General features: G+C 46.6%; 1 protein-coding gene across 1 annotated transcript in view; it reads right to left on the bottom strand.

Moving 5' to 3' along the window:
• Nucleotides 1-16,228, bottom strand: part of LOC119446842 (pre-mRNA-processing-splicing factor 8) — a 253,265-nt gene that overhangs the window by 215,919 nt on the left and 21,118 nt on the right. The window contains exons 4-5 of the mRNA XM_037711405.2: nucleotides 10,350-10,514; nucleotides 3,900-4,115 (exon numbers count right to left, since the gene is read on the bottom strand). Of these exons, the coding sequence (XP_037567333.1) occupies nucleotides 3,900-4,115; nucleotides 10,350-10,514 (381 nt within the window). The remainder of the gene's footprint in view (nucleotides 1-3,899; nucleotides 4,116-10,349; nucleotides 10,515-16,228) is intronic.

Consider the following 16,228-nt stretch of genomic DNA (forward strand, 5'->3'; position numbering starts at 1 on the left):
TCTACTTCTGTTAATTCGACTGCGGTTAATTCAACTTTTTCGTGAATTCTATCACAACCGAAGGTCCCAGCTAGTACCGATGCATTTCTATAGGCCCGTACTTTCATTATTTCAAACATAAAATTGGCCTTTGCCGGATAATTTGAACTTGACCAGTCGGCATGGCGACTGGTCTTTGGCGACCCAAACAGGCCCCTTCAGTGGCAGCACCTGTCTCGGCAGACCTCAGAGAACAGTCGATGCATTGATCATCTCCCGTTACAAACACTGATCTTCAGCCTGCCCCCCCCTAGGAATATTTTCAAGCAATAACCACAGCTGCCAATGTCCAAGTTATCTAGCAAATTCTAACGCATGTATTTTGATGCATTTTTTCAAGACGTCTTTTGATGTATTTTTTTAAAGAAAATCGGCCAAAAATTGCCTGCACAGTGCAATGACACACAAAACCAAAACCGCCTTCACGGTGTTTAATGTGCGTTACCACATAACACAGGTGTATTGCAGCAAAACTGGCCAGAAAAATCATGTGGCGTGGCTGACTTCGGGAAACCGACCGGAAAGTACAACACAATACCATATTTACTTGCATAATTTGTACGGCAGTGGGCTACACGGCCTTCGACTGTGTAGCCCACTGCCGCTTAATTTCCAAATTATCTGCTCTCAAATTAGACTGTTTAACGCTATCTTGGATCCGTAACTTCTTAACTAATCGTCAGCAATTTACAGTTGTGAACAATTTTGCTTCACCCCTCGCCTATGTGAATTCCGGTGTACCACAGGGCAGTGTATTAGGACCATTGCTTTTTCTAATATACATCAACGACCTGCCTAATAAAATCTCTTTCTGCACGCGCATTTTCGCCGATGACTGTATAATATACCGACCAATTACCAGCTTTGAGGACCACCTTATACTTCAAAGCGACCTTCACATTAGCGACTGGTGCAACGCCTGGCAAGTGACACTTAATTCACCTAAATGCAAGGTAATGACTTTCACACGCAAACACTTTAACTCAAGCTTTTCTTATTATATAAATGCGGATCTAGTATCCGAAGCTTCACTGTACAAATATCTAGGCGTTCATCTCGCACCAATTCTTTCCTGGGCCTCTCATATAACAAACATATGCGCTAGTGCATCAAAAACACTAGGGTACATTCGTCACAACCTACGAAATTCTCTATCCGATATCCGCAAATTAGCCTTCCTGACATTCGTCCGTCGACAGCTCAAGTTCGCGTACTCGATTCGGTCTCCTCATCACAAGTACCTAATCTGCATGTTAGAAGCTATCCTATTAACCTTTTGCTTCCTGCACTAAGTAGTCGTCGTGACGTGGCATTGCTGTCCTTGTTCCATAAATAGGTTCATCAATTGAAGTCATCGTCTTTGCTGCTGGATCGTGCAAGTTGCATATCACGACGACTGAATAATGATTTAAGTTTCACTCGCATCTACGGAAACACTGATGCATTTAATTTGTCGGCTTTGCCACGAGCCATCCGCTTGTGGAATTCCCTCCCTGACAGCGCTGTGATGCAAATGGACAGAGATAAATTTAGGAAACTATTGAACTTGCACTTTATGTCCTAACAATGTGTCATTCTGTATGCCATGCTCTCTATTTGTATGTAACGTCACGCTGACTACTGTTTCCTATTCATCCTTTAAAGTAAACTTTTCCTACGCAATGTTTGATTATATGCGTGAACAATGTGCTTGGTAAAATTTATCTGGTATTTTGTACACTACCTTGAACTGTTATTTCTGTTTATCTAAGTATTGTTTGTATTGTTTTTCTTTTTTCTTTCATACGTTGAAATACACATTTTTACATGATGTTCGATATGTGCGCGACCAATATGCGTGATAACATTTGGCTGATGTTTTGTACGCTAACGCGTCTATTTCATTTGTAACCCTGTTTTGCGACGATGACTTCTGCTCATTTTTGTGGTCCTCCAGTTTCGGAATTCATGTGTAAAACTGTCTTGCAGTGATGCCCCCCTTACTCAATGCTCCTCATGGGGCCTGTAAGGTATTTTGAAATAAATAAATAAATAAATAAATAAATAAATAATAACATGCTTTTTACCCGAAAAATATGCGCAAAGTTGGGAGGTGCGTTTATCATGTGGGGTAAAATTTCGAACAATTTTTTTCCGCGGCCACCTCTAAAGAAGTCGCAGTTTCGCCCGAAAGGTGAATCATCGATTGCGATATCAACTGCGTAAAGAGCTATACGAAGGATAATAGTTTTATCGGGCGTATAAACTTGCAAAGTAATTTAACCAGCATGGTGTCAGTGCGCACAGGCAAACGAACCGATCGCACTCAAAGGCCACGGACACTCACTGTCGAAACGCTGGTGTGAGGAAGCACGGCAGCAACAGCGAGTGAAGTGACCTTCGTGCCGTGTATCGCTTGAACGTAAACTGAGCAGCGATAACGGAGCACGCACAAAGGTATAAGCCGCCGTCGCACCTAGACTCAACCCCTGACGCAGATCACTTTCAAGGTAGGGCACACGCAGCTGCGCAATGTGCAGTTGCTTCGCCGCTTCCCTCCCTCCCCTCCCACCGCCATGCACGCATCGAAATACAGCGCGTTTCCTCCTCGGTTTCCTTCCTCGAACACGGGAAAGAGCGGCGATTGTCGGGGCCGACGGCAAAAATGCGCCTGGAGTGTCCACATGATTGCTATCGCAATAAATGTAGGAGACACAGTACGATTTGGCGTCCCATACAATCGTACCCGCCGGACACCATATCGAACGCCGAATTGTACTGTCTTTCTACAGCTTCACGGCAGCAAGTTCAGGGTGCATTGATTACGCAGAAGAAAAAAAATATATAAATTTTGACGACTAAAGTTGGGGGTGCGATCATTATGCGAGTGCATTGATTACGCGAGTAAATATGGTAGGTCCTTGCCCATTTTTCTCGCTAAAGAATTGATGTGTGTTATATTTCTACATTTTGTTTAGGAGTGTTATTGTCATTTTGAGTTAGTTTTCTACTTGGACCCACAGAAAGATGGCGCACATTTAATTCAGGGGCGTGTTAGGATAGGGAAAATACTGCCAAATGAATCAGCGTTGTGTTTGTGTTCTTTCTGTATCTCGTTTAACTTGACCCGCTGGATAATTCGATCTTTTCGTTGATCCCGTCAGGGTCGAATTAACGGAAGTTGACTGTATTATGCACTTGCTTAAGGTATGACAGCAAGTTGGAAAATGCAGTTACTTTCAAAACAGTTGCAGAACCATACAGTTGTACGAAGAGGCATAGAAGCGTCGGCCAGCACGTTATTTGCACAGGAAATAGGAAGCCAGCTTTCATTGTAAACATTGTCAGACACGCCTCTTTTTTCTTTTTTTTTTTTTTTAATGCCGCTGGCATCTCATACAGCCATGGTACATGTGGGAGGCAGCAATAGATGGGTGCAACATCACGCTTTCAAATGATACCAAGATGGTGGCGCTCGGTAGCGGGAAAGACGAGAAATGGCTCAGTGAAATTCATCTTTTTGACCAATTTTGAGCTCGTTTTTTGCAATCCATGTTGACAAGATTATTTAGGGGGGGCATTTAGAGCGTGTTTTCAGCCAAACCGCCACAGTACTGCATATATTAGGCATCGCAGGTTCTCAAAGAAGTGGTTTCCAAAAATCTTTTTATGATCCACACTTCTCCCCAAGGAGAATAACATTGAGTGACATGTGGTCGCAAAGATTGAGCTAGCCCTTGAACTAAATGAATACATAAAATTGTATTACGACAATTTGAAACGTTTTTTATGTCTCCAAGGGGATACTGTTGAATATGTTCATTAACGTTTTCAGAAAACCCGAAATTGGCGCCAGCCGGTAGAAAAATGAGTGCACGCACTTGGTCTCCGCAAGGGGCTTATGGTCATAGAACCATTTGCAGACAGGCGAGTCCTCATCATTGTCCAGGTCCATCTGGATGGCCTCCAGGGGTTCCACATCCAGCACATTGTCTGCATAGTCCAGCGGAGGCTCTTCATCATCAAAGGGGGGAAACCGCATGCGCTTGAAGTGTCGCCGATCACGCTTCTCTCGGCGCATCATGATCCACATAGTTCTGCACAAGTGCATAAAACACAATGATGATACGAACCACTGTACAATGTATTAGAAACAAACTTTGAGTAGAAAGTAGGGGTGTGTGATTATTCGATAAGTTGAATATCATATTTTTAATATTCGTATTGGATTCGAAAAATAGATGTTCGAAAATGTTCGAATATTTGTATCCAACAGAATATTCGAATCAAATCAAATGTATTGCTGGCTGTGCGGGAGCAAATACGGTTCTTGGCATTTGTTTATCTTATCTAAGAATATTAGGGCGATCTTGTGCTGAATTTTGTGATGATTTCGTGCTGCTAGCGAACTTGCACCTGTAATGCACACTTAGCCACTAGACGTCTAAACTTTGCGGGAAAGCCAGCCTCTCAGTAGCTAGTCTCTCAGAGCAGTGAGGGTGCACTTTTTTTTTTTTTTTTTGCAGCGTCACCCTCATTTCTGAGCTTATTGCTTGACAGCAAGTGTGATGAGCGACGACTGGCACAGGGTCAAAGCTTCTGAGTTCACGGGCATTTGATGCGGTACAATAAGGTACAGGCTGGCAAACACAGCTAGGGGGAATTGCTAAATTCTCCAAGTTTCCATGAGCCAAATACACAATGCTTTAGTATAACAGCTTACTAGTCTAGCTTTACACAGCGAAGCTGTTCTAGCTAGCCGTAAAAAGTGCCGCCTGCTGCTGCAAAACCTCGCCGAGCTATGACATTACTGCGTTGCCTAGCAAGCACCTTGCGGAGCGGCGTGTGCCTCGCCTCCTCTCTGTGCCGTGCACGTGTTGCCTTGACATGGGACGTTAAGGAGAGGGAAGAAGAGCATGCTCGGGAGAGGGAAAGAGAAAATGAGACCGAGATAGAAATTGTAGCAGCGCCAACGAGACGAAGCGCAGAGCTGCTGCCAACGCCGCCCGCATTCCCCGTTTCCCGCGTTCGCGCCAGGGAAATGCAGGCTGGGTCGGCAGCAGCTCGGCATGTTTCGACCAGCCATGCCCCGGCAAGTGTGGAAGTGCAGCTTGGCCGTGACGTCGCCGAGGAGATAAAGCTCGGAGCCGCCACGACGGCGGCACAACTCTCATTGTTGACTCTGTGGCGAGTACATGTAGCTTTGACATGGAATGACCAAAGAATATCCGTTCCGGTCATCTTGAAGCACCCCGTGCGGCCAAGTGAGAATCGGCTCGCCACCGATGCGCAGATTCGGAATACCGTGCCTAGCAGCGCTTAGCATTTCCTAGCAAAATATAGCCAAACCTAGTAAAACCTAGAAGAAGCTAGGTTGATCACCAGCTCTGCTGCTTACTCCAGCCTGGCACCACTAGTGCAAGCTGCCCACTTTCTTTAACATTGACAATGTAAATGCAATGTTTCAACATGACAAATTAACCCAACTTGATAATTAACCCAACTGTCAGCTTTGCTGCACAGTTTTTAAAACTCAACTTCCCTGCAATAAAGCCTCATTATGCAGTAAAGCAGGCGAATGGAGTTTTGGTTTTGCACTGCACAGGCAATTTTAGGCTCAATTTATAGTCGAACCAGGACATATCGAACTTGCATATAACGAATTATTGTGTATAACGGACAGCTCTTTAATCCCCTTGAAACTTTTTGTACACAATTTTTATTTTATATATATCGAATTACCTATATAGTATTGAACGTTTTTGTGATCCCCTTCAGATTCAATATATCCTGGTTCGTCTGTACTAGGAAACGGCACCATAGGTGTCAGGCGCATGCATGATGACTGGTCAAGTTGGAATTATCCAGCGAAGGCCAATTTTAGGGTCGAAATAAATGTTTATGCCCATAGAAATGCATGGACACCAGCCGAGACCTGCAATTAGGATCGAATTAGCCAAAAAATAGAATTAACTAGAGCATGGGTTCTCAAAGTGGGTTCCGCGGAACCTACGGGTTCCGCAGGCCCCTGCTCGGGGGTTCCGCGAACCACTGATAAATTTTCCCTGGTCCCGCTCTCGACAAGTGTCTAAAACGACGAACACGAGGTGCGCTCGATCCAAAGAACCTCATTACTCATGCCAGAGTGTCAAAAAGCACATCACAGTGCGTAACAGCAACGTGCAAACTGCGCAATAAATACGCAAGCAGCCACTCAACCTCTGAGAACAGGCAGCGCGCCTAAGCTTTCGCACTTGAATCTCGGAGGCCGTAGCTTACCACCTTTCTCCTATTTGTAGATAGGATAGGTGCCGATAGCGTGCGCGCTGACATATACGTTGGAGGAATAAAAGAAAAAACTGCGCGGAGCACCGCAAATGCACGCCGCAGAAGAGCAAGAACGGCATAGCGTCCAACCGAAACGAAGCGGCGCAGGCCGCGGCGCCGTGGTCCTCAGCGGCAATCGTACGTGGCACGTTACTGACAGCAATTCCGAAGTACTTCGTGCCTAATTGTGCCTTTAAAGCCTTTATCATAGAACAAGCCTTTATTCTTGCGTTTATCGCCGCGCGTAACACTGCGTTGGCGGCTAGCCGCGTGCCTCCATAAGTGCGTAGTCGCCAACTATGATCACGTCGATAACCACCACAGTTTCGTCCGCAGCGGTTGCGGCAAATAGTAGTTTCGGTTTCGCTCGGTGTGCGTGTCGGCTGCGTGCCTTCTCTACTGCATAGTCGCCTCCCATGGCAGCGTCGATAGCAACCGCAGTTTCATCCACACTTGCAGCGAACGGTAGTTTCGTTTTGACTTGGTGTGTGCGTCAGCCGCCTGCCTTCTGAACCGCAAGGTCGCCGTCCATGATAGCGTCGATAGCGGCCGCGGTTTCGTCCACAACGATTTCGTCCACAGGCGGGCTTTGTGCGCCAGGATGAAACCCCTATGGGTGAAACTAACACGGTGGAAGCCGCTGACATTACCAAACTCTGGTAGCACGTCGCTACCGACAATGAAATAGGTGGCGCTTCGATAGAGGAGTTTCTGAGTGCAGATAGTGCTGCCTCGTTCTGCGAAGAGACAGGGTGATCGTTGTCACGACAAACAGCGGCATTGTGCGACAGAGGCAACGAGATTGACAATGGCAGTCCTTGACACCAATCCCGATGTTCAACCATAGTGCACTGTCGTTGATTGAGTCGCTCATTGATTTCATGCATGCTAAACTTAAGCCGCCAGTGTTCGCGCAGCAGCTAAACATGATGCACACAGCGATTGTGAAAATGAAACTTCCGCAAAAGCAAGTGCACATTTCTGACAATATCAGCGCGCTTAACGACTGAAATGCTATTTAGAGATATAAATAAACATATTTTCACAGCCTACAACATATTTTCACAGCCTACTTTCTACAACCTTGATTTTTTTTATCGCAAGTGGCAAATTTGGTTTCGGGACTACAAAGGTATACCAATCGCTGACCAATTTTGCGGACTTCGCGGGGACCGAAAAATAGTCCGAAAAATCAAACAGCCCGAAAAACTTGTTCGCCCTAAAAAAGAAAATTTATTGGGCTTAGAGCGACATAAAAAAATGTTCAATAATGCCCTGCCTCATACTACGCTTGGAGGCGATCAGATTTGCTTGGATTTGCGCAAGACTGACGTCACCTTCGCTCGGTGTGCGTTGTGTGGTTTCGCTCGGTGTGCGTGTCGGCTGCGTGCCTTCTCTACTGCATAGTCGCCTCCCATGGCAGCGTCGATAGCAACCGCAGTTTCATCCACACTTGCAGCGAACGGTAGTTTCGTTTTGACTTGGTGTGTGCGTCAGCCGCCTGCCTTCTGAACCGCAAGGTCGCCGTCCATGATAGCGTCGATAGCGGCCGCGGTTTCGTCCACAACGATTTCGTCCACAGGCGGGCTTTGTGCGCCAGGATGAAACCCCTATGGGTGAAACTAACACGGTGGAAGCCGCTGACATTACCAAACTCTGGTAGCACGTCGCTACCGACAATGAAATAGGTGGCGCTTCGATAGAGGAGTTTCTGAGTGCAGATAGTGCTGCCTCGTTCTGCGAAGAGACAGGGTGATCGTTGTCACGACAAACAGCGGCATTGTGCGACAGAGGCAACGAGATTGACAATGGCAGTCCTTGACACCAATCCCGATGTTCAACCATAGTGCACTGTCGTTGATTGAGTCGCTCATTGATTTCATGCATGCTAAACTTAAGCCGCCAGTGTTCGCGCAGCAGCTAAACATGATGCACACAGCGATTGTGAAAATGAAACTTCCGCAAAAGCAAGTGCACATTTCTGACAATATCAGCGCGCTTAACGACTGAAATGCTATTTAGAGATATAAATAAACATATTTTCACAGCCTACAACATATTTTCACAGCCTACTTTCTACAACCTTGATTTTTTTTATCGCAAGTGGCAAATTTGGTTTCGGGACTACAAAGGTATACCAATCGCTGACCAATTTTGCGGACTTCGCGGGGACCGAAAAATAGTCCGAAAAATCAAACAGCCCGAAAAACTTGTTCGCCCTAAAAAAGAAAATTTATTGGGCTTAGAGCGACATAAAAAAATGTTCAATAATGCCCTGCCTCATACTACGCTTGGAGGCGATCAGATTTGCTTGGATTTGCGCAAGACTGACGTCACCGCATACAGTCGACAAGAGCGTCACGGCGTTGGCGATCTCCGTCAATGGAAATCTCCATGGAGGTCGAAGAAACGAGCCCCGTTATTTCGCACATGGCCTCCGCAATCAGCTCCGGCCGTCCCATATGGCGCGTGGCCCAGCGGAAAAGTGTAATCATGCTAACTCCGTAACGAATCAGCAACGGCACGCTGTCGGAGCTGATCTCGGAGGCTGTGCCATTGCTCAGCCGTTACGAAGTTTGCAAGATAACACTTCTCCGCTGCACTACATACAGCTTTCTGTTGTATGTAGTGTATACAGCACTACAGATACAGCTTTCTGTTGCTCAATACGTGCTACATAAAAGTGTTTTTCCGAGCGTGAAAGAAGCCCGCGCATACACGCAAAATTGCCGCGCGACTGGCCGCTCGAGGCACTTTGCGTGTATTCGCTGGCTTCTTTCACGCTCAGCAAAACATTTTTATGTAGCACGTATTGAGCAAAAGAAAGTTGTATCGGTAGTTTATTAAGTTGTTCTACAATTTTCACATTGACACTTTTCATCTAATTATAATACTTGAGAAGTTGATTAATTATTGAGACTAATTATATAATTAGGAGGAATGAAAAAACAATGCGAGTATCTACAAGCGACGGCAAACAACATTGCCTCGGTTCTGTACAGCTACGGGGCATTTGCATATTTTAAAATCTTGTTGCATGATAGTTGGGACACCCTGTAGATGATTCAACTGGGGTTCACAGTGCAGCTCGCAGATCTTCGAAGTCCTGTCTAAGGCCTTGTATGCACGGGGCACGGGCCGCTGTCACGCTTAAGTGCCTCATCGTCATCAGGCACCGAGAAAAGGGATTTTTTTTTTTCTGCTTTTCTAGCAGAAACATAGCCTGTTGTGCAGCCCGGCGCAAAACAGTGTGTCTGTCGTTTCATGCCACTTGACATGGCTTCTTACGGCATGGCGACGTGTAAAAATATTGTCACCACAAGGACGCACAACGGCACAGCGTGAATGCGAACAGAAACGAGCCGTGGAGCTAAAAGAACCAAACAGAACCACGCAAACCGAGCGCACTCGCTAGCTCCGTCAGCAGCTAAGCTACAGCGAAGGCACCTTACCGTCGACGCGTGCGCCACCAGCCGGCATCATGAATCACTGCAACACGCGCTGCGCTCTCCGACGGCTGCGTTGCTCCCACCTCCCCTTCTAGCCGCCGTAACGGTAGCGTGGCTCGGAACGAGCGATTTAGTCCAGAAAATCGAACTTTGGTGCTTAAATTCGTCTAAAAAATCTGTCGGCGACTGCATTTGGCAGCCTTTTTTTTTTTTTTTTTTTTACTGCAGTTCAGATAGAGCGATGATCGGTTGTAATGATCGGATTTTCGTTCCTCTCGATATCGTTTTAAGTAAACTGCACTGTATCAAATGCTGTGCCGCTTCCCAGCAAGTGGGCTTCTCCGATCGGAGAAGCGCACTTGGCACACGGTGACGTGCCTCAATGGCTCCAGCAATGGACCCAGATTGACAAAAAGGGAGTGCGACAAAGAGCATGCACCATGGACCAACACTTCATCTTGCCTATGCAGCATTACCTTTTATGCACTGACATGAAACTGGCTTGTATCCTCAGACAAGAGAGCAATGAGAATCGCAAAAGTGAGCCGTGCTTACCCCCACTGAGCAATGTAGACAGCCTCAATGACCCAGGGAATCTCATTGACAAAAGTGATGGCTCCGGTGATATGGTATAGAACCTTCACATCTCGGATCTGCTCCCATGGCATGGGCATGTTTTCCATCAGCTTCAGCACTGCATGCGGCATGTACTTAAGGGCCCTGGAACAACAACAGAAGATGAGCACCATGATGCAGTCAACTAGCTTGATGCACTCAGCACTGTCACTAGCAGCAAACGACAATAACAAAAAAAGCTGCTGATTACAGCACACAAACAACAAACAGCACTGTGCTGCAGCGCACCGGATGTGTGTCCGCCACATTGTTTCCTTCAAAGATGTTGCCTTATCAACCAGCTCGGATACAGACCTTAGTTTTAGCTAAAAATGCCAGCTGAAGATTGCACACTTCAAATGCATGTTTGTGTCTACTGTGCCTGGACATACTGCTTACCAAAGTAGGGGGTGCTTGTTGAATTAAATTGTGAAGACAACTTGAGAAGTTTTCACAAAAATAACATTTCAGGCAGAATAACGAATGACCACATGGCCTTCGAGATTTTGTCAGACAGGTGAACCTTGCAATAACGAAATCATTGGGAAAAACAAAAATGTTTGATATCGCAAGACAGCACAGGCAATGCGCCGCAAAGCAAAACTTAATTTTTTAAATTTCGTTACCCTTCTTTGGTGAGCCTTGCTCGAGGCTATAAAACTGCACTGTCGACTCCACAAAGTGCACCCTGTATGTCGGTAATAACTTTTGGAGATACGATCACTTTTCCGAGATTTCGCGTAACTGAGCATTGGATGTGTCAGCGTCTACGAACAACATACTTTATTTTATTCGGGAGTTTTACATTCCCAAATCCCAATACCATTATGAGGCATACCGTAGTGGGGAACTATGGATTAATTTGACCCCTTAGGGTTCTTTAACCTGCACCAAATGCACGAAACACGTGCCTTTTTACATTTCATCATCATCATCATCAGCCTATATGTGCACTGCAGGACGAAGGCCTCTCCCTGCGATCTCCAATTACCCCTGCCTTGCGCTAGCTGATTCCAACCTTGCACCTGCAAATTTTCTAACTTCATCAACCCACCTAGTTTTCTGCCGTCCTCGACTGCGCTTCCCTTCTCTTGGTATCCATTCTGTAACTCTAATGGTCCACTCGTTATCTATCCTACGCATTACATGGCCTGCCGAGCTCCATTTCTTCAGCTTAATGCCAACTAGAATATCGGCTATCCCCGTTTGTTCTCTGATCCACACCGCTCTCTTCCTGTCTTAACGTCAGGCCTAACATTTTTTTGTTCCATCGCTCCTTGTGCGATCCTTAACTTGAACTCGAGCTTTAACCTCCAAGTTACTGCCCCATATGTTAGCACCGGTAGAATGCAATCATTGTACACTTTTCTTTTTAACGACAGTGGTAGCTCCCAGTCAGGATCTGGTAATGCCTGCCGTATGCACTCCAACCCAATTTCATTCTTCTGTAAATTTCCTTCTCATGATCACGGTCATCTGTGAGCAACTGACCTAGATAAACGTACTTCATTACAGAATCTAGAGGTTGACTGGCGATCCTGAATTCTTGCTCCCTTGCCAGGCTATTGAACATTATCTTTGTCTTCTGCATATTAATCTTCAACCCCACTATTACACTTTCTCGGTTAAGGCCCTGAATCATTTATTGTAATTCGTCTCCATTGTTGCTGAATAAGACAATGTCATCTGCAAACCGAAGCTTGCCGAGATATTCGCCGTTGATCCTCACTCCTAAGCCTTCCCAGTCTAAGAGCTTGAATACTTCTTCACCCCCATCAAAATGCGGCCACTGCAGCCGGGATTCAAACCCGTGCCCTCAGATTTAGCAGCACGACACCAAAGCCACCATGGTGGGCACAACAGCATTTCGGCTAAAATTTACCTTACAGGGCCACATTCTCGGTTATCACTTTAGTGGATAGGATCACTATTGCGAGATTTTTTTGAGCAGGAAACACTTTACTCAAGAATCCGACAGAAATGTACAAAACACTGAACCGATAGCTTAAGAGCTAGTAGCCAGTCCGATATGGACTATGCATACAGGTTAAGTGTAAGGGAGAAAACACAAGCAATGCTCAGATTTAAAAAGTCTTCACATGTAAACATAATGTAATACTTAAAAACACACTACACCAAATTCTAACTACCACGAAATAATACTCGATGCATTCGAACGTATAATTCTCTAACAAACATTTCACAAAATCAGAATAAGGTAAAAAAGAAAAAAGAATCGAGACAGAAAAATAAAAGACCTGCAGCAGTAACAAGAAATTTCAGTTGTTTCAACATCTACGGGCGACAGCAATGATGCAATAAATTTCGCAAGATTTCACCTAACTTGGCATCAGGTGTGTTACAGTCTAGGACGCCAGTGTTGATGCGATCATTGCCATGAGATCTTTGAACAGGTCAGCCTCTATGAGCGACAGCGTTCCTTCAGTGCACGCTGTGGCTTGTAGGCGCAGACACATCCTGTGCCAAGTTATTCAATATCTCACGAAAGCGATCGTATCTGCGAAAGTGATCGAGTGACAATACGGCCCCATTAGAGAAACCTAGATATGGTGACGTCGAATCTGCCCGCGATGCCTGTTGGGAGGTATCGAAACCAGTGTTTTTTATGGGGCGCATATTCTCGGATCTCAATCACGGCCAGAGGAGTGGCAGCCAAACTTGGCGGGACGTAGATTTGTTTTAACACAAAAGCATTATATCCCCATTACACGAAAACCCGTCGGTGAAGTCAACGTCACCGAAAAATGGTACGAAACATGGCTGACGGCGCAAAGAGCACTTCACAAAATGCTCGGATTGATGCCAAATTTCTCAGGGAGGTTCCTATAAACAAAGTAAATTAATGCCTTTGAAAATAAAATTCGGAAAATTTCGGTCTGGGTAGGAATCGAACCCAGGCCTCCGAGGTGCAAGACGAGCACGCTTGCCCGACGCCACGGCGGCTCCACGATTCTGGTTGCCTAAAGATGTGCCTAGAGTGTGCGTCATTGCACGCGTCATGTTGCAGCCACCTGGCTGACTAAACGTGTGGACTTATGCATGCGTCGTTGGGCACGTGACGGCACAGCCAATGGGGAGGAGGTAGCGCCGTCACTCACACACTCATAAAATGTGTATAAAAAGCAGGTATCGAACTTAATGCTTTTACATTCCCACATGCAACCAGTCTTAACGGTCTCTGCCAAATTTTCTTGCGGGACTTTGTTTACTCCCGGAGATTATGCACTGCGCATGGTACGGAAAAAACCGCCGTCACATATCCGTAGAGGTCGATGGCGATGCGTCCGCATCCACCATGCCATTTGAAACAGGCAATCAAAAACAAGATGGCAGCCATGATGTGCTTCTGGCGCTAGCAATCGCTTCTTGCGTTTTTCCGTTTTTGTAAGCAAAAATGACAGCGGATTTTCCAGTGCCCTGCAATGGAATTTTATGTCATTTATGTGGAGAGAAAATGCACTTGAGCACTTTTTGTGCTCTGTTAGCGTTACATGGGTTGCGTCAAAATTTTTTTATGCAGGATTGCCGTTTCTCGACGTTTCGTTGTCAAGATTGAGGTGCAACCCAGTGCCTCTGTGCAGGCATTCACATGTCATTCATCTCTATGCCTCCCCCTTTCCAGTCGCGACGGCTGTCAGGGAAGGCCTTTGCCACGGACCGATTTGCAGCAGTGGCACTTGACACAGCCAACCGCGGCGGAGCAACCAGCGCAATTCACAGAGCGAGTGCAAGAGAGACCTCTCCGGGGCAGCGCTCGGTACGTACACGTTTTCCTCTCATCCGCTGGCCCCTTTGTTAGGGCCAGCGGGCTGGGCAAAGTTGTTCCGGACAGAGCAAAGTTCAGGAGCAAAAGAAAAAGGCAAGAAGCCCAAGCAATAAGTGATCTGGAGGGCTGGGTTAAAGAACTGCAGGAATTGGTAGCCAAACACTTCAAGGAGGTTGCACTCACCACGGCCAATCCGGCAGTCGATACACGCCAAGCGCGACACACTGCTGAGAAGATGGCGAAGGCAGCAGCACAACCGTAAGCTAAAAATTCACATCGCAAAGCTAACAGACAAGGCAGAGCGCTACGCAGAGCAACTTGCATGACAGAACTGGGACCAGTTCTGTAACTCCCTCCAAGGAACGCTGGGCACGTGAAGACTACTACTACTACTACTACTACTACTAGTAGTAGTAGATCCGACCCAGAGCAAGAGAGAAAGCAAGCACATGATAAGCCGAGTACTACACAATTTCGGAGGCACAGACAATCAGCTATTGTGTGCCCTACAAAGTAGATACATTGGCCAGCCGATACTCGGTGCACAGCCAGCGGCTGACTACGCCAGACTGGAAAGCAGCGAGCTCGACCGGGACATAACGCGTTCAGAGCTGACACGAGCGATCGCGAGACTTGCTCAAAACACCACCCCAAGCAAGGACGGAATCACCAACAAGTTGCTACGTAACCTGGACGATGCAACCATACAGGCAATACTGTGAACTCTTCAATGCACACTGGAGGAGAGGGACCTTACCCCCAGAATTCAAGCATGCGGAGATCACGCTGATACCAAAGCCGGGAAAAGCGCCCTGCCTGGAGAACCTAAGACCCATTTCACTCACGTCTTGCCTTGGTAAATTGATAAACACGTGATCTTGGACAGGCAAAAGCAGCATCTCGAAGGACGTCAACTCATGCCGAACACGATGTTTGGTTTTCGGCCCAAGTTGTCAACGCAAGACATGCTTCTGCAGCTCAAAAAGGAAATACTGACTGCAGCAACGCCGTGCTGCCCAAAAGCAATTCTCGCACTAGACCTAAAGGGGCCCTTTGACAACGTGGTGCACGAAGCCATACTAGCCAATCTCAGTGACACAAATTGAGGCCGACGAATGTACAACTAACTACGTGAGGGCTTTTCTCACAGATCATACAGCCACAATAGGGCTGGGAAATGTGAGGACACAGCGAGTAGACACACCTAACAGAGGAATGCCACAAGGAGCAGTGCTGTCGCCGACACTTTTCAACGTGGCCATGATGAAACTCTGAGCCCAACTCAAGAAAATACCGGGGATCAGACATGCCTTGTATGCAGACGATATCATGATGTGGGTCGGAGGGTCCATAGCAGAACAACAAGAGGCATTACAGGAGGCAGTAGACGTCATAGCAAGATACACGGAGACATGCAGACTGCAATGCACGCCGGAGAAGTTGGAGCTCCTCATAATCAAGAAGTGCTCACGAGGTCGATCAACAGCCCTGGCACCAACCGTCCACCTGCGAATACGTCCTAGAGAAATCACCAAGGTGGACAGACTTCGTATCCTCGGCTTACACTTACAAAAAGACGGGGGCGGAGAATACGCCATACAGAAGTTAGAACACACGACCACGCAGATCTTGCGCATGATGCAACGAATTACCAGCAGGAAGAGGGAACTCAATTAACAGGACCTGATTCGACTAGTGCAGGCTCTGATTGCGAGCCGCATTGCGTACTCGGCACCATATTTAAATTTCAGTAACGCAGAAGTGGAGGTACTCGACCAGCTGATATGCAAGGCGTATAAGCAAGAGCTCGGACTCCCACCCGGAACAGCTACTTTTCGCCTGGAGGAGACAGGGGTGTACAACAACGCACAGGAAAACAGAGAGGCCCACCTTGTAAGCCAGAAGGAAGGGCTACTACGTACAATAGCGGGAGGCTGCGTACTAGAACATCTTGGATATTCCGTACGGAAGGCCAGCGCACTGACAAAAATACCAATACGAATACAAGAAACTATGCACGTCTCACCGATTC

Source organism: Dermacentor silvarum, chromosome 3 (assembly GCF_013339745.2).
Source record: "Dermacentor silvarum isolate Dsil-2018 chromosome 3, BIME_Dsil_1.4, whole genome shotgun sequence".
NCBI classification, from domain to species: Eukaryota; Metazoa; Arthropoda; class Arachnida; order Ixodida; family Ixodidae; genus Dermacentor; species Dermacentor silvarum.